This window comes from Nematolebias whitei, chromosome 14, assembly GCF_014905685.2.
Source record: "Nematolebias whitei isolate Nwh7 chromosome 14, NemWhi1, whole genome shotgun sequence".
In the NCBI taxonomy this organism is placed as follows: domain Eukaryota; kingdom Metazoa; phylum Chordata; class Actinopteri; order Cyprinodontiformes; family Rivulidae; genus Nematolebias; species Nematolebias whitei.
The window spans coordinates 10,190,755-10,213,722 of record NC_056511.1 but is presented as its reverse complement, the minus strand read 5'-3'; the positions used below and the strand labels follow the sequence as shown (position 1 = coordinate 10,213,722).

General features: G+C 41.5%; 1 protein-coding gene and 1 long non-coding RNA gene across 2 annotated transcripts in view; one reads left to right on the top strand and one right to left on the bottom strand.

The window, feature by feature from the left end:
* Positions 1-7,937: 7,937 nt before the first annotated feature.
* LOC119420470 lies at positions 7,938-8,204 on the top strand. The gene is made up of 3 exons (XR_005187305.1): positions 7,938-7,957; positions 8,034-8,093; positions 8,175-8,204. It is a non-coding gene; the product is annotated as an uncharacterized LOC119420470 (long non-coding RNA).
* Positions 8,205-9,857: 1,653 nt separating this feature from the next.
* pgk1 (phosphoglycerate kinase 1) overlaps positions 9,858-22,968 on the bottom strand; it is a 16,852-nt gene continuing 3,741 nt past the window's right edge. The window contains exons 4-11 of the mRNA XM_037687841.1: positions 21,388-21,532; positions 17,448-17,551; positions 16,795-16,914; positions 14,393-14,507; positions 12,617-12,796; positions 12,362-12,539; positions 10,432-10,530; positions 9,858-10,353 (exon numbers count right to left, since the gene is read on the bottom strand). Coding sequence (XP_037543769.1) covers positions 10,313-10,353; positions 10,432-10,530; positions 12,362-12,539; positions 12,617-12,796; positions 14,393-14,507; positions 16,795-16,914; positions 17,448-17,551; positions 21,388-21,532 — 982 coding nt within the window. The 3' untranslated portion in view covers positions 9,858-10,312. The remainder of the gene's footprint in view (positions 10,354-10,431; positions 10,531-12,361; positions 12,540-12,616; positions 12,797-14,392; positions 14,508-16,794; positions 16,915-17,447; positions 17,552-21,387; positions 21,533-22,968) is intronic.

Below are 22,968 nucleotides of genomic sequence, written 5' to 3'. Positions count from 1 at the left end.
GCTGCTGGCAGTACCATGCTGCTAACAGAACCACTCTGCTAACAGTACCATGCTGCTAACAGGACCACGCTGCAAGCAGTACCATGCTGCTAACAGAACCACGCTGCTAACAGGACCACACTGCAAACAAGACCATGTTGCTAACAGGACCACACTGCTAACAGGACCACACTGCTAGCTGTACCATGCTGCTAACAGAAATAGTGATTCTATAACACTGTTTTTTGGTTTAATTGCTTTTTGTTGTTGTGTATTGTTGTCTGTACTTTATGTGTTGTCTGTCTAGTACAGGTCCCTCTTGAAAACAAATCCTCTTGACTCAATGAGACTATAACCTGTATAAATAATGGGTAAATAAATAAATAAATAATCCACAAAATGGTTGTTGTAATAAGAACAATTTGTTTGCACAGTCCAACAATTTTCAGTCAGGTCATCTGGACAGTTTCTTTTTCTCCAGTCCAGATGACCTGACTGAAAATTGTTGGATTGTATACCTGGATTATTGAGCATGGACTTTGTTGGTTTGTTTGCACAGGTTTTATGTAAAGAGAGTGACATCAACAGGTGTCAGTTGAACATTCTGCCGAAAAAAAATCTGTAAAATGTCTAAATGTAAACCGCAGTAGTGTAAAAATAGAAAAAAGAAACCAAAGTGGCCGTTCAGATGTGTAATGTCCAACTTGCTCTGACCTGGTTAAACTTTGAACGTTGTTTCTACAAGACATCTGCTGGAGACAGAGTGCTGGGTCATGATCGCCACCGTTTTGTCGTGCACTTTAATTGATTTGGTGCCGTCTGTGTTGTACGCCGGGGCACTAGCAGAGGTCACGTCATGCATCGTTTGCACGTTTCGTTTCAAAGCGACGAGATGCAAGATGGAATTTTGACTTCAGGTCGCCGACGTGGGCTCGAGGTGCAGATTTAACTTCAGGCAGACGTTTTCTTCATAGAGGAGATGTGGTTCTTGTGAGGAAGGTGTTTCGAGCCTTTAGATCCAGTTTGACCTCTGCTGACCTCTAAAAGTCCCCGCTGCCTTTGCAGGCGGATAGAAACGGCTTCACGGCCGCTTCAGTTCCTCGTGGGAACTCAGACAAACTCTTTCAAGCTCGTGCTTTGAATTTTTGAGCATTTCTTTGAGGCGTGATGTCTTTTAACAGCATGTGGGTGTGAGCCCGGCACAGACTCACGTTTCAGTTTTGATTGAGCCAACCACTTCCTGTCAAGCTACCAGGAAAGCACGAGTCCTTCGGTCTGTTGACCAGTAACACCTGCATGTTAAAACCACCATTTAATGTAAAATAAAACTAGCATTAATCCTTCGTGCTGCTTGTGTGTTTCAGGTATGACAGGGGAGCCCGGTCCGCTGGCTGCAGCCCTGACTGTCGTGTCGGTCGTGTCGCTCAGCCTGGTGTCACTTCTGTGTCTGCGATGCAAAAAAAAGTCCAGTGAGTTGCCTTTGTTTCTGCGGTATCTCACCAGTGGCTTCTGCAGGAGTAAATATCCAAACTGAACTGGAGGCTTTTCTGTTTCAACCACGTGTTTACCTCAAGTTCATAATAGGAGGAGGAGTTATTAATGGATGGGGGCAACATTTCTCTGAACGTTTTGTTGTCGACTAAATGATCTGATTCACCAAAAGTTGTTCTTTTTCTGCATTAGCACTCTTTAGTCAAGCAGATAGGGCCTTTGTTGTGTCAGACACAGGCTTTGAGCTGCAAAACAAGAGATAAAGCAGCGGAAACCAGCAGAACGATGCTACATGTGGGTCACAACGGACCGGCTGCTGCTCTGAAGGCGAAGGGCGACGTGGGAGTGGGGCTGGTGTGATCAAAGCAGCACAAAGTCTTCAGTTTCTGATGGCTCCGTCAGGAGCGCAGGGCAAGACTGCAGCCGGTTCCCCGACAATTTGTCCCCTTTTTTAAAGAAAAATAGGTTTTGTGTTTAAATCGCTGACAGAGCTGTAGAAGGCCTAACCCTCCGCAGATCAAGCTCGAGGAGAGAGAAAACAGCCGAGTTATCAAGATGTTAACTCAAGTCTTTGTTCTGCCTAAATTATTGCAACATTAACTGAAGAAATGAAATTTTCTGTGAAAATGAAGCTGAAAATGAGCTATTAAAGCTAAAACAGACCAATAGCTAAAGGGCAGTAAAACACTATCTAAATGGTAAAAAAACAACAAAAAAAAGCAAAACGGCAACTAAATAGGTAATTGCTACAAGCCCAAAGTAGCAAATGGCTTCCTAAAAGCAGTAAAAAGTCAGCTAAAAGCAACAAAAGACTAGCTGAAAGTTTCAAGTGGCTAGCTCAAACAATCAAAGTGTTAGTCTAAAAACAGCTAAAAGTAGTTAACAATGACTCAAAACTAAAATTGTGAACATGGAGTTCAGAATTACTTTGCTCAAATTTGATGGAGATGCTGAAACTAATTTGTTAAAAGTCAACAACTAGGTAAACGCTAAAAGAAACAAATATACTACCTAAAAGCTAAAAGAAGCTAAAATATTACCTAAAAGCTAAAAGGAGCAAAACGCTAGTTAAAAATAGCTTAAAAATGCAGCAAAATGCTAACTCAAAGTATCAAAGGTAAACATGGCAAAAGGTAAAAATGTCAAAAGGACGACTAAAAGCTAAAAGTAGCTAAAGACTAGCTAAAATAAGTAAAACAGAAGATAATTGGAGAAATTGTGAATGCTAAGTGCAGAATAAATTTGATAAAATGTGTTGACATTGAAGCAGGAAAACAACAGACACTTTCACACAATACCACATGTTTATATTCGGCTTCAAACTGAGCTGAACTCTGCATTTTGTTTTCTTGCAGCGATCGTCCAGGCAGAGTCTCAAATATACGACCCACAGATATTGTGAGTATTAATATTCATCCCATATTTTCAGCAGTAAAAATTCTCGCCTTCTTCTCCTGAAGGCCTAAATTGTTTCGAGAGCTTCTTATAAAAGCAGGTCGAGAACTGCTTCGTTGTATTTAATTCAAATCAAATATTCCAGAAAGATTTTCACCTGAGAGTTTTTGACTTATCGTTTTCTCCTGGCAGTCAGCGCGGTGGGAGTAAATTTGCAGTAATGAGATCAAAAACAGGTGAATTTAACTTCAGTTTTAAAATTTCTGTGTAAAAATACTATGTTTTTATCCGCACCAGGTTTGTTTGATCATTTTTTGTTGCATTTTTCAGTCACCAGAAGCAACCAGGCGTCTTCAGACACAGTGTATGTACAACTTAACCATCAGGGTGATGTTTCAGGTCTAAGTACAGACGTCTGACTGTAAGGGCATGTGAGCAAAAATAAACTCGCTAAAAGTTTGGTTTCAGATCTCGTTTGGTTCTGTTCTACACCGTGTTCACACCAACGCTTCCGCTCACTCTTGCTCCTTTTTTAAATCATTAATTCAACAAAACTTTCAGCCCAACCAGGAGACGAAAGCTGTGACTTGTTTTTGTAACTTTGATACTTTTCAAAATGTATTATATATTTCTTCAAAAACTTTCTATCTGAATAATTCTTCAGCAAACTGGCTCCGTTCTTAACTTCGCATGCTACTGTTAGCTTGTAGCCAAAGTTGTATTACATTCGCCTCTTTTTACTGTAAGATTTTAGTTACCATTCTGCTACTTTTAGCTTCTAAATAAGCTAGAACATTAAAGTAACATCAGGCTCACTATAGTAGAAAAGGGTTAGCTGTACACTAAAAGCAGCAGAATTGTAGCTAAACACTAAAAGTGACAAAATAGTAGCTAAAAGCTAAAATAAGGCTTGGTAAAGTAGCAAAAGGCCAGATAGAAGCTAAAAGTGAGGGGATGGTAGCTTAAAGCTAAATGTAACAAAGCATGCAAAACACCAAAGTCCATGCTCAATAATCCAGGTATAAAAATCCTGGATTATTGAACATGGACTTTGGTGTTTTGAACCAGTTTGACACGACTGTCGACGAGGGAGAGGGCAGGCACCGGAGGATGGGGTGTGCCCCAGAGGCCATCTTAGCACCAACGTAACTGTTTTTTTCCACTTTGGTTTCGGCTGTTGGTGGAAAAGCAGTTTTGTTTGGCGTTTGCTCAGACTGATGAAGCCCTTCGGATGGAGGGCGAAACATCTCGGCACAAAAAAAGAAACCGTCCAGATGACCCGACGGAACATTGTAGGCATGCTAAAGTAGCCAAATAATGTAAAAGTGGAAGAATGATAGCTAAAAGCAGCTAAAGCTACTATTCTGCTGCTTTTAGCAAGTCTTTTTCTACTTTAGTAAGTCTTTAGTTGCTTTTATCTTTTAGCTACTATTTTACTTTAGCTCTTCGCTAACCTTTAGTTGTTTACCATTCGTCCACTTTAGCAAGTCTTATGCTAATTTTAGCTTTTAGCTACAATTCATCACATAATTTTAAACCTTTTTTGAAACTTTTAGCTACAATTCTGCTGCTTTTACCATATAGCTTTGTTTTTTTTTACTATTGTGAGCCTTATATTAATTTTATCCTTTAGTTATAGTTCTGCTGCTTTAACTAGTCTGTTGCTACTTTTCAAGCCTTTTGTTACTTTTGTCTTTTTTTGTTTTGCTATTTTAGCTCTTAGCTAAACTTTGGTTGTTTTTAGCCACTTTCTGCCACTTTTCTCTTCTAGCTAGCCTTTTGCTACTTTAGCTCTTAAGCGAATCTATGTTTTCTGCAGTGATGAGTAATTTTTCATTCTTCTTTTCGGCCACATCTATCAGGAGTTTTCATCTCTGATCGGTTCAGTTTGTTCCTCCCTGTCGGCTTTAAACTCGTTAGTTTCTGACTGCGTGTTTTTAATTTCCATCTCAGAGGAAACAGCTTTAATAAAACGGTTTAATCCGGTCACATTCTCGTTTGATTTCTGTGCGACAAATCAAATAAAACCAAAGATTTGACTCTAAAGACGACAACTGTTTTTATTTTCAGTGAAACTTTTGAAGGATGTGATTTTCAAGAAGGTAAACTTTTCATGTTTTATTATATTTTCTTCACAAAAAGAAGTTATAAGTTTTTAAGCCAGACTGTGTTGGTGGAATGTGCTGCAGATCAAACTGAGGACCAGGCAGATTATCAGAACGTTTCAGGTAATAATTCACACATTCATCACAACCGCAGAGTGTTTATTTCAATTTTTACCTTTTTCTGTTTCAGTTCCATCAATCAGATCAAGCCTGGACCACGACTACGTGTAAGTTTTACTGAAGTCGTATTTAAAATGCTAAAACGTGTTTATATTTAAAATTTTTTTAATGTACAACCATTTAAAAGTGCAAGGATTTGGGAGAATGCGACGTGGCTCATAAGAAATTTTGAAGAAAATGTTGCAGCTAAAGTTTTAAGCAAATTCACAAGAGACTTTCAGCTACTATTACGCCAAATTTTAGCTCGAAGCCTAAATCAACCGAGGTTCAGCCATTTTTATGTTCATGTCAATCAGCTGCGGCGGCCATCTTGAATTGGATTGGCTCCAAACGAGCCTAAACCGTGAAGAAACGACAAAAAACAAACTGAATTCAGACAAAATGGTTTAAGAAAACCTGCGTCTTTCTTCAGTTTTTATAAAAATGAACAGTTTAAAGTCTCATTAAGTCAAACTGAGACGCAAACAAAAGCAAGAGCAACTTTAACACGAGTTATTGAATCGCCATATTTTAACCGAGTGATACACAAAGTAATGTTTTGCTGAAATCAAGGCCTAACATCTCAATCTGTTCATAAAGATAATTAGAGTTTAAAGTTTTTTTCCTGACAGGCTGCAGAGATTTTCACAAACATCTTTAGTCATTTCCTCTTGGTCATGAGATTGTGCAGCTAGTTCCTCTTTTTAAACTGAAGGAGTTGAATTTGTATGAACCCCGACTGATGAGCAGACCAGACGGTGCCGGTTAGTTCTGCAGGATTTTTTTTTTATCATTCAGCCTCCAGTAAATCAAACCATCTGCTGAAAAGTTTGATTGACCCTGCTGTTATTCATTATCATCATCAAACAGCGTCAAGTTGTGATTTACTTTGAGGTTTGTAAAGAAAACATACGTGTAATATTTGGACATGTTCTTTCTAAATTAAATTCACGCCTTTTAAGAACTTCAGTTTTAGTTTTTAGAAAGAAAAAACGGATAAATAAACAAAACGGTTCAATCTGAGCTTTGAGTTTTACAGTTTGTCAAAGAAGCAAGTCGTTGTAAAGCATGCAGCCCAGGGCTTTTATTTTGAAAGGCGTTTCTGTAAAAGTTCCTGTCCATCCTTGAGCAGGGAGGCTCAGACATCTCTTCTAGGGGGACTTCAAGCAGGCAGCACGACGGCTCAGTGGTTAGCACCGTTGCCTCACAGCAAGAAGTTCCTGGGTTCAATCCCCAGTTGGACCTGGAGTCTTTCTGTGTGGAGTTTGCATGTTCTTCTCATGCTTGCGTGGGTTTCCTCCCACAGACCAAAATCATGCATGTTAGTCTGCCTTCAGGCCTCCCTTGCAAAAGAGATGTGTGATCTCAGTGGGATTTGCCTGGTTAAATAAAAGGTAAATAAATAATAAAAAGTTTCCAGACCAGCAAAGACATGTAGTCTCTCCAACGTGTCCTGGGTCTCCTCCCAGTCATGTCCAAAGCACCTCCCTGAGGAGGAGCCCAGGAAGCATTCTTACCAGATGCCCAAAGCACCTCAACTGGCTCCTCTCAATGTGGAGGTTCCACTCCGAGTCTCTCCTGATAACTGAACTTCTCTCCCCGTCTCTAAGGGAGAGTCCAGCTACCCTGCAGAGGAAACTCATTTCATCCGCCTGCAGTAGTCCCTCGATACTTCGTGGTTTGACTTTTGTGGGCTTTCAACGTAAGATTGTACACGACTGTCGATGGGAAAAGACAGACCCCACCCTCTGCCCCTCCTTTCTCTGCTGTGACAGCCTCAGAAAGAGAAAGGAGGGGGTGGGGAGTGTCTGTCTTATACCAGAGTGATCCACATTCAGCCACTTTCTCTTTTTAAAAACTGATTCATTCTTATTTTTCCACCTAAGCATTTTCTCCGATATTCAACGTTTATTTATCTGCAACCCTCCTTTCTCTTTCCAAGGCACAGCAGAGAAAGGGAAAGGAGAGGGCAGAGGGTGGGATCCGTCTTTCCTCATCGTGTCCCAGAGATGCACAATAGGCAGGTGCGCAACAGACATCTTCCGAAAAAGAAATGAGGGGGAGTGGGTGTCTGTCTTATACTTGAGTGAGGGCACGGATTGTTTAATTTAAAATAATCCAGCGCGACCTGAACCGAGCCTCGATGGCCAGTCTGCACCCGGGCTCAGTAATCATAGCATCAGTCTGCTCTTTCTCTGTGCTCTTTTAGAACGTTTAGAACGTTAAGAACATTTTTCAAAAGTGTGGGAAGGGTTTATAAAGCCTTACACTGTATATAAACACTAAAATAAATATAACGTCTTTGTCTGGAACGCAAACCCAACGATAAGTGAAGGACTGTATCCGCAATCTCATTCTTTTGGTCACTACCCAGAGGTGAGGGTAGGAACGTAAACGGAGAGCTTCGCCTTACAGCTCAGCTCCCTCTTCACCACAACGGACCGGCACAAAGTACACAACACTGTGGACACTCCATTCTTCCCTCATCAAGAAGAAAACCCCAAGATACTTGAACTCGTCCACTCGAGGCAGAACCTCACCCTCAACCCGGAGAGGGAAGTTGGAAAAAGGGCGGACTTCCTCGGTGTGTACATTTTTATGTTTCCAAGACGGACTAGCTGTGGCAGCCATCTTGAATCAGGTTAATCCCAAAAGGTTATCAGCTGTAGATTCATATCCAGTTATACTTTCATTAGTATCACTGGTTCATGAGATATTTTGCCAACAGTGCTGCTAATGTGCAGATAAATGAGGTGATTAAAACCTTTTTGTTTTCAGCGCTCCAATCGCCGTGTCCTTGTATGAAAACGAGAAGAACAGACGACTCGGTGAGTATTTTTACACGTGTGTTGTCAACCAGCTGGTTCGGTCCTGATGTTCACTGCACGACGTCGGTGTTTTCAGAAGACAAGCAGACGCCAGGCATTTACGGAAACGTCTTCCCGTCGCTGTCCATAACAGAAGGTAATCCCTGGGTTAATAATCTGATCATTTAATCAGTCGGAGAGTGAAGGACTTTTTCAAACTGCTGCTTTGTTAAAACAGATGATGATTATGAAAACGCTGCGTTCCTGGAACAGCAAATGGAAGGTTAGTTTGATCTTCTTACTATTAAACATTTTGATTTTAACGTTAAACTCTCATCCAAGGATTAAAAACATTCATATTCATAAAAAGGTTGAATTAAAAAAATAACTTACAATTTATGGTTAAAAAGGTCTGTTTGAATCAAAAGTACTTTTAATTTCTCATTTCCAATCAAAAACATTTTATTTATGGTCGAAAAGATACAAATTATTAATAATTATCTTTGTCAGTATTGAAGCACTGAAGATCCACAGAAACAACAAAATCGTTATAATTTAAGTAAAAATCCCGAAACTGAACGTTGCTTTTTTTTATGTCCACCATATTTTTAAATAAACCCCTGACATGTTTTCTTTTTCTTAGATGAGCCCGATTATGTGAATGAAAACAGCGACTGCACCTGAACGCACCACCACCTACAACTGCTCTGAGAGATAAAAAGTTAAATAAAATACTTTGTGCTCAGCTGTGTGGAAATTAATCAAACCTGCTGTTAAAGCCGAGGCCGCCACCTGCGGGTGAAAAAAAACACATTTATGTCTTTCAGTTAATTTGTGTTTGGTTTAAATATTTGGCGATTTTTAACCAACGAGGAGAAAAATTAAAACTAGAGAAATTGCGCTTCCTGTGAAAATGCAGTTTTTGTTGACGATTTTTGCTGAAAGCTGCTGAAGAGGCTGAAACCAGAATGAAAAGGCTTCATCGCTAAACGGTAAATGCTGAATTTGAACCAAACGAGCAGCCGAAATGAGCCGATTGAGCTACTATGACAGAAAGAGACTGAACAAGTCAGAAAAAAACTGAAATTAGCAGAGAAGCTGAAATTATGAAACACAAAAGGTGAAACTTAGCAATAAAACAGCAGAAGGCTAAAATGAGCTAAAAGATACCCAAGCTGAAAAAGCTGAATTTAGCAGAAAGAAGCTGAAATGAGCATTAAAAGGTTTTGACGAGCACAAAGTGTTTGAAGGACGTGGAGCTCCTCCTCTTCAGCGAGACAAACATGGCCGACAAAGCTAAATTACGTCATGTATATATTCAGACAGTTGACGTGATCTGTTGGTGCTCAGAGTGAGTGAGGACGACGACTCTCAGCTACTGACGCTTCAAACTTCAGTCCAACATCTGGAGTTGGAACTGTTTTTGGTTACTTAGCGGTGGCGGCCATCTTGAATTAATAGAGGCACAAACTATTATTATTTTTGCTTTTGCAAATTTCATTATAATTTATCAAAAGTTCATGATTCTTTTTGGTATCAAACACGAGAAAAACCTTTTCCTTTTGGTTGTGAGACTCAAACTGACGGAACATACAAACTGTTTTGATTGATCTGATTCAGCTTCCTGTACCTCAGAGATCAAATACTTTAAGTTTGTCTTCAGATAAATCATTTCATTCACACTTTCAGACATCATATGGTCAAACATCATTTCTGAAACTTCCTTTGCACAGACGGTATATTTTTTCTTTGCTAAATGAAGAAAAACTTTACTTTTTGGGGGGACAGAAGTTAAAATCTCAACTTTAAATTTAAAATCAAACCCTACTTGCTTTAGGACCCACCGGAACAGTTTTCTAAGCAGTTTGATGAAGCTCAGCCTCAGAAGCTGCAGTTTATAAAGAGAAGACATTCAGAGAAGTTTATTATTATATTATTTTATAACCAGATTAAACAGACAAATCTACAGATGGAACAAGAACACTTTCAACATATACAGGAACAGTGGTGGTGCCGTGTCGAAGCAGAAATGCACATTCAGCAGGTTTGTTTTTACAAAGAGGAGGAGCTGGGAAATGAGGTTTCACCTTCGACCTCAAGGTTTTTGTTGAGAAAAGGCCAAAAAGGAAAGGGCTCCCCGCCCGCGGTAGTTTTGTCTTTAAAGCAGCGCGTCGACGTGAGGCTGAGCGCTCGTCATCGACAGATCTGAGGAGCCCAGACTCTCCTGCGGAGGATGAAAACGCTGCGGGGGTCGTTACGAGGTGCGTTTGTGTCACTTCTGGGATGTTTGAGTAAATAGGACCTGGCCATGTTCAGTAGCTACCCACTTTCTTCTTACGCACACACAAACACACGACACACTGCAGCTGGTGAGGTTCAGACGCTGCTGAGGGCTTCGACACCTGGCAGGACTTTACCTGAGGACACACAGGGAGGACGTTCAGAGAGCTCATCATCATCATCAGCGAGCGTCACAATGTGCACCTGCCACTCACCTTCCAGCAGCTCCAGACTGGCTCCGCCTCCAGTGCTGACATGGCTCACCTTATCTTCTGTGTTCCACTTGGCGCAGCAGGTGGCCGTGTCGCCCCCACCTGGACGAGACGTTTACAACAGAAAGCCTCAGAGCTCTGGAAACACTAACTGGAACATTCATCCTGTCCTGAAACCAGTTTCTTTGTCAAACATTCAAGATCTTGAACTTTATAGAACAAAACTTAAATATTTACATATATTTCAGGGGTTTATTTCCTACAGTCTTGAACAGAAGTCGTTTCACTGCAGCTCCAGCTTCTCTAGTAAAAACTAAATTAACTTAAGCCTTGGTTAGTGCGAGGTCACGTGCGCTGCAGTATGGCAGCACTGACGGGAGCTCCGCTTCGACTCCATCCTTTTTCGTTCCTGTTGTTTATGTTTGAACTTATTTTGCTCCTACACTGCACTCCCACGCTGCAGGTATGACCATGACGCACTTCTGGAGTTTTGTGTGTCGCTGCCTCGTCATCCTGTCCACGTGGTTCAGTTCCCGGCCCCCTCCAACCTCGGGTTCAGACTCTGGCCTGTCTTGGCGGCTGTCTCCATGATCCTCCATTCGCCTGCATGGACCCAACTCTACAGAACAGTTTGGTTCTGTGAGGAAACTTTGGATGTTCCGTGTCTGTCAGACCCGGTTCTGGAGGGCAATTATCATTCATTGCTGCGGTCGTTATTATCATGTGCTAACAGCACCACGCTGCTAACAGCACCACGCTGCTAACGGGACCACCCTGCTAACAGCACCACGCTGCTAACGGGACCACCCTGCTAACAGCACCACGCTGCTAACGGGACCACCCTGCTAACAGAACGACGCTGCTAACAGCACCACGCTGCTAACAGCACCACGCTGCTAACAGGACCATGATGCGAACAGCACCACGCTGCTAACAGAACCACGCTGCTAACAGAACCACGCTGCTAACAGAACCACGCTGCTAACGGCACCACGCTGCTAACGGCACCACGCTGCTAACGGCACCACGCTGCTAACGGCACCACGCTGCTAACGGCACCACGCTGCTAACGAGACCACCCTGCTAACAGAACGACGCTGCTAACAGAACGACGCTGCTAACAGAACGACGCTGCTAACAGTACCACGCTGCTAACAGAACCACGCTGCTAACAGAACCATGCTGCTAACAGAACCACACTGTTAACAAAACCACACAGCTAATAGACCATGCTGCTGTTGATGTATTTCTTTTTCGTTTTTGACGCCTTGTTTTTGTATTTTTGTTGCATGCTTTGGTATTTCTTGTTTTTTTGGCGAGTCGAGACGGTTCTTCTCGTCCTGATCATTGTTGATCTTGTGTTGATCTGCATATGACAATAACCCTAAACCTAAACTTGTGAACACTTTGGCTGCACATTAGGAATACAGTACCATGTTGCAGGATTAATTTGGATTACTGGATCACTTTAGTTCCATCACTGTTGTGGTTTGTAGACCCAGGCTGCTGTTACAGATGTTTTGTCATCAGGAAAGCTTCCGTGTCAAAAATCAATTCCAACCATTTAAAAATTCACAGAAATTATATCAAGAAAGATCCGAGACAAGTTTGAGATGCTCACGACAGCTCGGACACTGAAACAATAAAATGTGGCACAAGTGTTTTAAAAGCACGTTCAAAATTCAAGCAACAAACTGCGAGGAACTATTTGTTGCAGAGGTCAAAGCCTGTGAAAAAAGTAGCAGCTTATATTCTGGAAATTACGGTAATTTCCTCTTCGTCTCTCTCGTCAAAGATTCGTGTTGATTTTCATCATCAGGGCAGAACAGGAGCCTGACAGCGAGTCCTGCCCGTCAGACCACGAGTTAAACCCCTGCACTCGAACAGACTGACGTGTTTCTAACAGAACCGGCCTCCCGTCTCCTTTTCTTACCGATGATCGTGACGCAGCCCGACTTGGTCACCTCGACCACTTTGTCCATCAGGTTCTTCGTCCCCTTGGCGAAGTTGTCCCACTCGAACACGCCGACGGGACCGTTCCACACGATTTGCTTGGCCCGGCCCACCGCCTCGGCGTAGGCCTTGGAGCTCTCTGGTCCACAGTCCAGACCCTGCAGAAGACCCACGGGTTTGCTGTAGTTAAGTCTGACTAAAACACGTAGACCCTTCTGGGATTAGTGATCCTCACCATCCACCCGGCTGGAATGCCGCCAGCGACGGTCGCGGTGCCGGTGGCGGCGTGCTCGTCAAACTTGTCCGCGGTGACGAAGTCAACGGGCAGCGTGATCTTCACGCCGTTCTTCTCGGCTTTGGCCATCAGGTCTTTGACGATGGCGGCGCCCTCCTCGTCGTACAGAGAGTTACCGATCTGACAGAAAATTAAAGGATCGGGTTATAAAACGACGACCGAGGAGCTCGACTCTGAGAAACGTTTCAGCACACAAAGAACGAACAGTTACAAACAGAAAAAACTTATTTTGACTACTGGTGTTTAAAACATTTGTTTGTTTATGACAAACGTCCTTTTAAAACAAAAAGTTCAAGTCAGTTCACTCAAACTATACGGCTACTCTCAGGTAGAGCTGCCATTTCTAACCTGAACCCGGAGCGGGCTGGGTCGGTGTCAGGCTTTTGATTGCGTCAGCGGACGCACGCGGCTGATGATCCAATTATATGGCAACACGGCCTGCCATACAATCACCAGCCGCGCTGACCGGCCTTGAAAGAGGTAAAAAGTGCAGTTAAGCTTCAGATGGATTACTGCCAGGGATCCATCAGCCCAAATGGACGTTCAGCCGCTGCACTCAGCGGACGCGTGCGGCCGACGACCCAAACAGGTGAGATCACAAAATATCCGACATGTCAGAGCAGGGTCCGTGTCTGAATAATGCAGAATGCAGGCGGAAGCAGGGATTTAGTGCGATTTGACAGCCATGGAAGGACAAACACCCCTCAGCTCTGATCTTCTGTCCTTTTTATTCAGCTGCGTGAGTCCGCCGACTGTTACTAACTACCGTATATAAGCAGTCAAAGCTTAATTAAACATGGGGGGGGGGTGTGTGTGTGTTTGGATTTGGACCTGTAATTACTGTTAATTTGTCGGGTCGGGTTTGGAAATGATTGCTTCGGGCTGGGGCCAAATGCAACTCCACTCTCAGGTGGTGCAGATTTCAAATAAAACAAAAGTCACTGGAATTTATTTAGTGCAGACTCAAACATTTAACACAATAAAGTCTTTTCTACAGATTTGTCGTAATTTTTTCATCATCTCACCTTCACAACTCTTATGTCAAAACATTTCTTAAAAAAAAAAGTCTTATTTCAAAAGTCTAGTTTTTACTAAACTCTTCTTCTTCCTCCTCCTTCGTTGTTGCTTAATGAACTCTTTAAAAAAGTGTTTTCTTAAGGCTGAGTTCACTGTTTGCAGATCGTGGTGAAAGGGGTCATTTCATAAAAAGGAGCAAATAAAAGTGAGCTCCTGCGTGACTCCGGTCTTTTAGGATCGATTCTTTCACAACATTTTGTCAAGAGGTCGAACTGAGGCGACGCAAGTTTGAATTCCTGCTGAGAGGGGAAATTAGAGGCGTTACACAAAACTGAACGCCTCGAACGTCAAACAGCTCAACAAAAATCCTTTTTAGCATTAAATTAATTCTGGCTGCTTCGTGGGGGCCATCTAAATGAAAAAAGGGCCACATTCCGCCCATGGGCCACTCGTTGAATAGGCCTAGCCTCTGAAACAGTTAGCACGTTTCAGTCCTCCAGGAGGACTTCCTTTTAGGCAAAACTACTTTTCTTTAAAAAAGTCCCACTGGAGTTGAGTGAACTTACATGAAATTGGCCGAATTATCTCTTTAAGCTGAGACTTTTTCCCACATTTCATGTGTTTTCAACCTTTGGATAATCGTGGTAAACATAACCAAGCGTTTGAGGAGGAGCTGCTGTCGTCCGTGGTCTTCCTCACCTCCATGTTGTTGAGGACTTTGAGGAAGGTGAAGGCCATCCCGCCGCCGATGATCATCTCGTTGACCTTGTCCAGCATGTTGTTGATCAGCTGGATCTTATCTTTCACCTTCGCTCTGAAACCAGAGAGGCAGAGAACATTAGATCATTCATCAACCCCGACTTCACTGCTTTTAATCAAACTCATTCCCCACTGAAGAAGAAGTCAGATGTTCCTGATGTTCCCGTCTTTGTGGCACATCTTAAAGACAACAACTTTAAATTCAACGATCCACTTGGTCACATGTTTGAATCTGATTTTATTTAATCCATGTGCAAAATATCAGAACATTTGCACAGCTCTTCTAGAGGAGCAGCTCATATTGATCCCAGTCTGCAGATTTTACAAGACTGACGGGTCCAGTTTGATCGAAGCTCACAGCTGAACGCAACAATTCATTTTAACGTGACCCCTCACCTCTCTCTGCCTGCTCAGCCACAACAGCAAAGACAGAAGATTCTCTTCTATTCCAGGACGGATCTAATACCCATAAATAAAAGAGCTGCAGAGTTGCAGCAAAGAACAGAAGAAGAAAAGGAAGACGACAAACTTGAGGGTTTATTTTAAGGGCGGTGCAAAAACGTGCGAATTACCGTATTTTTTGACCTATAAGTAGCAGTTGTTTACATAATTTCCATGCCCTGCGACTTATACAACGAAGAGACTTATTTATGTTTTTTTTTCCCATATTTACAAACCAATTTTGGGCTTACTTATTCATTCTGACAGAAAATATTGAACACTACCATTTTCAGCCGCTAGATGGCACTCGAATGGTATGGCATACCGTTGTCTCGTGTAATAGATAAAAGTGGATATTAATGACACAATCGGCTTGCCGTAGCCTGCCACCTTCATCCAGCTATGGGATCATGCTTGGAACAACCGTCAAATCAGCTTCATTTCACCGCGCCACCCTGGCAAAATTAAGCTAATTTGACTATTAAAGTGCATTTATTAAGTAAAAGTTCAGCTGAGACACACCTTTAATATAATGTCGAGCAAACCAATAATTGTTTTAGGCGCTTATCTAGTTAAATTTTTAAGAAATGCACAGCGTTCCTCCTTCCTGATTTCCTCCCTCTGCGTGCTCCCAGAGCACCGAGGCAGCCAATACTTTTGAAATGCAGCTGATTTTACCATTAAAGTGCATTTATTAAGGAAAAGTTCAACTGAGACACACCTTTAATATAATGCTGAGCAAACAAATAATTGTTTTAAGTGTTAATCTTGTTAAATTCATGTTAAAGTCCTCCTGTGCACTAGGGCTTTAACAGACTACTCGAGTTATCGACACGTCGATTCCCAAGACATCTCGCGCGTTTTTAAATTTCATGTCGAATATTCGCAGTTACGTCATTGCGTCACGTGTCACGTGATCCGCACCGGGCGCGGGCAGCTACAAAATGGATTCCTCCAAACAGACGGATGGAGCGGAGCAGGCCAGTCTTGGCAAACAGGTAGAAATGCATCAATAGTCTGGAAATATTTCACGAAAGATTAATCTTCCGGTTCAACTACCGTAAGGAAACAGAAAATGAATCAACTTCCTGACTGTTTGGAGCTCCTTGTGAACCGGTGTTATACCATATTCTGTGACCACCGTATATTGTGACCGTAGAGGGAGGTGTTGCATGCACTGTTGCAGGTCACAGAATATGGTGCAACACCGGGTTCAATCGACCGAACCAGAACCAGCTTCCTCTGACTTTGTTTCACAAACAAAAAGCAAAAAAATATTCATCTCTAAACCTATTAAAAAAAAAACTATAAACACATTAATCTCTAAAACTAAACCTAATGCGCACAACAGCTGGCGGTGGTCAGGGTGGTCGTCCACCCCTCTTTTTAGTTTCGTTTTTTACGTGCCACACGTTTCTTTCACTTTTGCAGCTTAATAATAATAATAATAACTAATAGTTTTGGTTTTCCTGTGACTTATTTGCAGTATGATACATGTTTCCTGTTATTTAATTTAAAATATACAAGACGTCCATTAAAAGGCAACACCTAACCCAACACTGTACGAGTTAAGACGGAGTTAGACCAAATGGACTTGGTTAACGAGTTAATGGAGAGAAGGTGGCCTGAACTCGGGCGCAGCCTTGTTGGAGACCGTGGCAGAGGACGTTAAGTGTTCATGACTTTATTTCACTCGTTTATCCACTGCCGCGTTGCGTTTACTGTTTCGGGCAGCCGTGCAAACATCGAGGCAAAACTCGAGTTATATCGAAGCGAGTTGTGGTGGAACTGGACAATGGAGAAATGGCCGTACTGGACCTCTTCGTTTCCATTTTACTTTAAAGGAGAAGAAAAAACACTTTTTGTAATTTTACAGATGTAAACTTTTGAAAAGCTCTCACCCTCCGAGGATGGCCAGGAAGGGCCTCTGAGGTTTCTCCAGGGCCATGGCAAAGTAGTCGAGCTCCTTCTTCATGAGGAAACCCGCCGCCTTCTGGGACAGATTCACCCCCACCATGGAGCTGCAGGACGGGGACAAAGACCAAGAGATGAACCGACAGGAAGTCCAGATGTTTGTTAGTAACTCTGCAGAGGTTTTTTTTTAAAAACTGATTCAACGGCACAAATCCCGCTGTGCACCCTGACCAGTTCAACAACGGTATAAAAATCATATTAAAGATAAAAACTGTCCTTATGTTGAACACAGCTCGACTTTTATGAGCACAACCAGAGAAGTAAAGTGAAGAACGCTGGTATCAGAGCCTATCCCACCTTGAAACCTCCAACATACCAGTATTTATTTTGATCAGTTCCCAGTAACAATATGTTGGTGAAAACATTTTGAGAACCAGTAATCACTAAAAAGGTCAGAGAGATGCAGCAGTGTGTGGTTTAATGAGCAGCAGCAACTTGTGTAGTTTGTACAGAAACAGGCTTCTGCTCAGTTCACCTCCAAACGTTAAAAATAAAGACTCCGACTTATCCATTTCACCTCGATACCATTTAGTTTGATGTCAGCTCAGTAACATCGTTAATATTTTATTTAGTTCTTTACCTGTGAGCTCTGTGAGCCGTCCCGAAGGCATCGTTGATGTAAACGTCCCCCAGTTTGGACAGAGACGCCCTGAAGGAGTCCGTCTGCTCCTGGGTGGCTTTGGTCTGAACCAAAGAAACAGAAAAAGATGAAAGAATGAGCACCTCTGGTCCCATTCATGCATTATTGTTGCATTTTTCTGCACACAAATATAAATACTTGTTTTAAAAGCTTCAAGGAGAATCTACTTTAGTTGAAAACATAAAAATCTCTTCAATAAAAGTCGGAAATTAACGATTGAATCTGAGCAGCTTAGGCCTGTGGCGACAAACAAATCAATTAATCGCATGATAGATGAAAATTATCGACCTCATCTTCATTTATCAGCTTTATCGTTTCTTCGTGTCTCTCTTTCTATTGAAGACACTGGATGACAAAAAGTTCAACTCCGGTGCTCTTCACTGACCCTCCCTTTCTCTTTAAAATCCGTTTTAACGATCCAAAATCCTATTTTTGGATCGTTAAAAGCAGCTAAGCTACGAGCTAAGCTAACTGGCTGACCTCGGGGAGGGGGGGGGGGGGCCCTCCATCTTGTCGAAGCTCCAAAATTCACAGTTGAAGCCCGTGCCTTTGTGTAAAAAGTTGTTTTTCCTCTGCAAAAAGAAGCTGAGAACTTTTTTAATTTTTTTTTATTAAAAAAAGTTATGTGAAAAATGCTACGCTACAGAGCTCAAACCACAACAAGTGTCCACCATTTTGAGAACCAGAGAGAGACAGCCCATGTTACGTCAAGAGGCCTCCCTCACATTTTTCTTAAGAGACACGCTGCTCGCTCCCTCACTATCCATCCTTCGGTTCAAACCGTCTTATACTGCCAGCCAGTGGTAAAAAAAAAAAAAGTAGTACACAAAAATTTACCAACATTTCTTCTTAAATTTGACAATTACTAATTATTGTCAAATTTCAAACAATATTATTTATCGCAATAATTTCTGAGACTAATAATCGCCCAGTAAAATTTGTTATCGTGACAGGCCTAGAGCAGCTTCCACACCCCCCATTCCAAATCTCTTTCCCTGCTAAATAAATGTCCGTGGTCCATATTTACCCGGCTGCTCTTGCAACATGAATGTTAGCTTAGCTGACGTCGACACAAGCTAACCCCAGGACCCGACGTTTAAAGGAAACAGAACTTTTCTTCTTTGTTACAAAGAAGCAGCAAGTCCTGCAGTCTTCAAACGTCAAACACAACAGAACCACCGAACAACCCCTCAGAGCTCTTTGCAGCCGACTTTAGTTCTTTTAACCAGTTTGATCAACACATCAGAAAAGTTCATGTCTTTGCTGTTTTCTGACAATTTTGGAGGTAAATGTTAATAAAAACTGTCCCTTTATGGACTAAATGAAGTTAAGTGTTTATTTTTTACTTTGTATTTTTTATATGTACAAATGAAAGAGTTAAAAATGTCAACTAACTAAGAAGGATTTCCTAGAGGAGTGTTCGACAATTCTTTTCTTTTAAATAAAACAAACTTGGTACAAAATATTTCATTAATAGCAGAAATTAAAAGGGTTTTGATTTCCAGTGGTTTGTCATACCATATTTTCTGGACTATAAAAGGCGCACTTAAAGTTCTTTAATTTTCTCAAAAATCAACAGTGAGCCTTATTATCCGACGCACCTTCTGTATTAATTCTGGTTGTGCTTACCGACCTCGAACCGATTTCATGTGGAACAACTGAACACTGTTGAGTTATTGTGAATGAGATGAATAAAGTTTGACGCTTAATGCGCCTTATAGTCCGAAAAATAGAGTCGAGGTTCACCCGGCGTCGTACATTTCTTCTTCAATTCTGAAAGACCCACTGAATGAGAACTTTCCACACCTACGTGGCGTTAAAGCGTACGGGCTTTATTTCACGTTCGCAGAGCTTCGTCCCAAAAACACACAAACTGTTTTACAGACAAATGTTCACCAGAAATAATCTGAATGGAGACAAACTCTCAACCCGAGACCCTGGATCAGGTTTCTGTTGCACTTTACGAAGTGAAAGGTCACAACTGTTGGAGCGGAGGGCAGATAAAGGTCAGGGGTGTTCTTCAATGTGGATCAAATGTCAGACAGTTGGACTTCAGTCCAGTCCCTGCTGCCTGCAATCACACCTTCACTCAACACAACAGGCTTCAGTTCAGGAACTAGCAAAATGATCCTGATGGGTGTTTTGGTTCTTCTTCCCGATTTAGAGACGACTCCGTTATCAATAAGGTCCTTAATCCTGAATGAATGTTTTGTTACATTAAAACGGAAGGATGTGGCATAAACAAATAAATAAAACAGATTAAATAAAAACTTCTTCCAATCATGAACTGGACCAGTTAAAGATCAAAGTTCCTTCTGTGGTTTCTGAAAACTTGGACTGAGCGACTGATTTTCACCAACGAGTCCTTGATGGAAAACAAACGTCTTATTTTCACACAAACAAAATCAAACCCAGTATTTGTGTGAAACATTTGAGGGAAGTCTGATATATTAAATATATATATATATTTATATATATAATTAAATATTTAATAATTATCTACATGTTCTGAGCTGCACAGTTAGTGTTTTTTTGTCTGAGGCGGTGCAGAGTGACAGATCGTGGAGAGCCGAGGGAGCATTTATTCACCATCAGGTGCAGAGGTGGAGCCAGGGGGTGGCCAATGGTGGCCTTGGCCACCTCAAGCCTTTGCGGAAACTATACTTCCAAGTAGTACAAACTTGAAAGCATAGTTTCCTCAAATGATAGTGGTGGTTTGTTTACATATGCATTATACATATATGGTGGTGGCCATCTTGGATTTTAACACGGAAAAAGTTTTTCATAGGGACCCTTTTATACCTAGATGCAGTCACACAGCCAAATGGAAGTCGGTACTTAGCTTATTTTTGAAGTTATCCAGGTCACAAAGTTAACGTATATGCATAAATAGTGGCAGTCATTTTGGATTTTGACATGGCAACCCAATTTTCAAAATAAACCTCTTATGCCTAGCTGCAGCCACACTCCAAAGTGGAAGTCCTCACTTATCACGTTATGCTGAAAAAGTGCAGTTTTCACAGAGAAAGCTAAAATGACTAAAAGTTCTTGGATGTTTTGGAACGTTTAAAATAACTCAAAGTAAATCTCAATTTTAAGTTATTTACATTAAATAAAAGGAAACTGAATTTCTAACTTTCTGCATGTAAATTTAAATCTGATTAAATAACTGCTTAATGAATTTGTTTAACCTTTTATGAGCACAAACACCTACCTCTAAATTAAAGTAAAACACACCAGAATACCTTTGATTATTGTCCATATTACTGGTCCAACTTTAAAAAGAGAACTTTTGATTGACATAAAGCAGCTCAGGGACATTAATTATTGACCACAGGTCCAGTACTGGGCAGGGTGGGGCGTTTCTTTGCCAACTCCAAGAGTGGAACCATTGAGGTGAGCTACGGTTGTACAGTTCATCATAAACTTAAAAGACTAGATTTAAATGAACTAGCACAACAGAGAAAATGATTTGTGTTCTCTTTGTTTGCTCAGAAAAAATAAAATCACTTTGTCAAAATAGAAGTTTATAGGGAGAAAATGAATAAAAAGTTTCATCAGGATGAGGTTTGTGTGAAAAATGAGTTAAACCCTCCACTGTCCTCCTGTAGCTCTATACAAACTTCATTTTAAAGGTGATTTATTTACATTCTGTCAATATGGGAACAATATTATGTCTTATAGGAATAAATCATAAATGTGACAATCGTTTGGGATGCGTTGCAGCTGTATAATTGTCCAAAGATCAATTATTTTAAATCATTTCTAGAAATCTTATTAATCCCATCCAAATGGGTGATTATTTCTACAATAATAGAACTTTAATTAGTTGGAATAAATTTTAACGCGTTGAATCAACACCATCAGCCGACAGACTCGCCTTGTTTCCAGACGGGTCTTTGCCTTTTCCCTCCTCGGCCACGTGGAAGCGGAGGTTCTCCAGCAGGATGACGGAGCCGGCGGCGGGGTTAGCGCAGGCGGCTTCCACCTCTGGACCCACGCAGTCCTTCAGGAAGGCGACGTCCCTGCAGAGACACGGAGAGGACGATCAGATTTATTTTTTAAAGACCTCTGCAGGCCAAGAGAAGATCAGGAACCAGAATGGAGTCACGTCAGTCGATGCATAAAATGTGTTCCTCTGGTTATCATTTGAGGTATAAAATTCCTCCTGCACAGCAGTTTTTATTAGTTACAACTTAAAATATTAAACAAGTGTTTATGTGGGATGCACAATATTTCATCTTGGATAAAAATCAAACATGAGTTCAGATAAAACAGACTTAATTTCACTTCAACGTGCTGGAGACTTATCCTTATTCACAACCAGATCCAATCTGACCACATGTGCAATAAAGTAAAACTAAAACACCAGAACTGGTGTTTATATCAGCCGGTACTGAATAAATACACTTCTGAATGATTTCCAGCTATTTTCATCCAAACCAGACACTGAATATTGAGAACAGGACACTTGATGTACATTAAAATAAGAATCAACAAGTTTAAGTTTCTGAACAGTTTTTAAATCACTAAAAAAGATAAAGGTACTCAATGTGAAGAAAAAAAAAGTCTTTGACTACCATAACTGACCAGATTCACAAAAAGACGACATATTTGGGCTCATTATTTATTTTTAAAACAAGACTTATTTAAAACTCTCTTTTTAAAACGACAACCACAACAGGAAACTGATATTATAGAAAGTAAAAAGTTATTAAAATAAACCAGAAACACCTGCAGTGAAAGATGATCAGACATTCATTTAATAAGAGTTACAGGAGAAAATGACTCATTTAGAAATCAGACGGGTGTTTTCCCCACATCTGCTCAAAATGTGAGCTTTAGGATGTCAGACTTATCTTTAATGTGGGAAATTAAAGTTGTGACACAATGGGTTTCAGATTATGTTTGATCGTTTCAGAATCAATCCGTTAGAGTCAGAGAGCCAGAGAGTCAGAGAGCCAGAGAGTCAGAGAGCCAGAGAGTCAGAGAGCCAGAGAGACGGAGAGTCCGAGAGACAGAGAGTCCGAGAGACAGAGAGTCCGAGAGACAGAGAGTCCGAGAGACAGAGAGTCCGAGAGACAGTGTGTCAGAGAGACAGAGTGTCAGAGAGACAGAGTGTCAGAGAGAGAGTGTCAGAGAAACGGAGTGTCAGAGAAACAGAGTGTCAGAGAAACGGAGTGTCAGAGAAACGGAGTGTCAGAGAAACGGAGTGTCAGAGAGACGGAGTGTCAGAGAGACAGAGTGTCAGAGAGACAGAGTGTCAGAGAGACAGAGTGTCAGAGAGTCAGAGAAACGGAGTGTCAGAGAAACAGAGTGTCAGAGAAACGGAGTGTCAGAGAAACGGAGTGTCAGAGAAACAGAGTGTCAGAGAAACGGAGTGTCAGAGAAACGGAGTGTCAGAGAAACAGAGTGTCAGAGAAACAGAGTGTCAGAGAAACAGAGTGTCAGAGAAACAGAG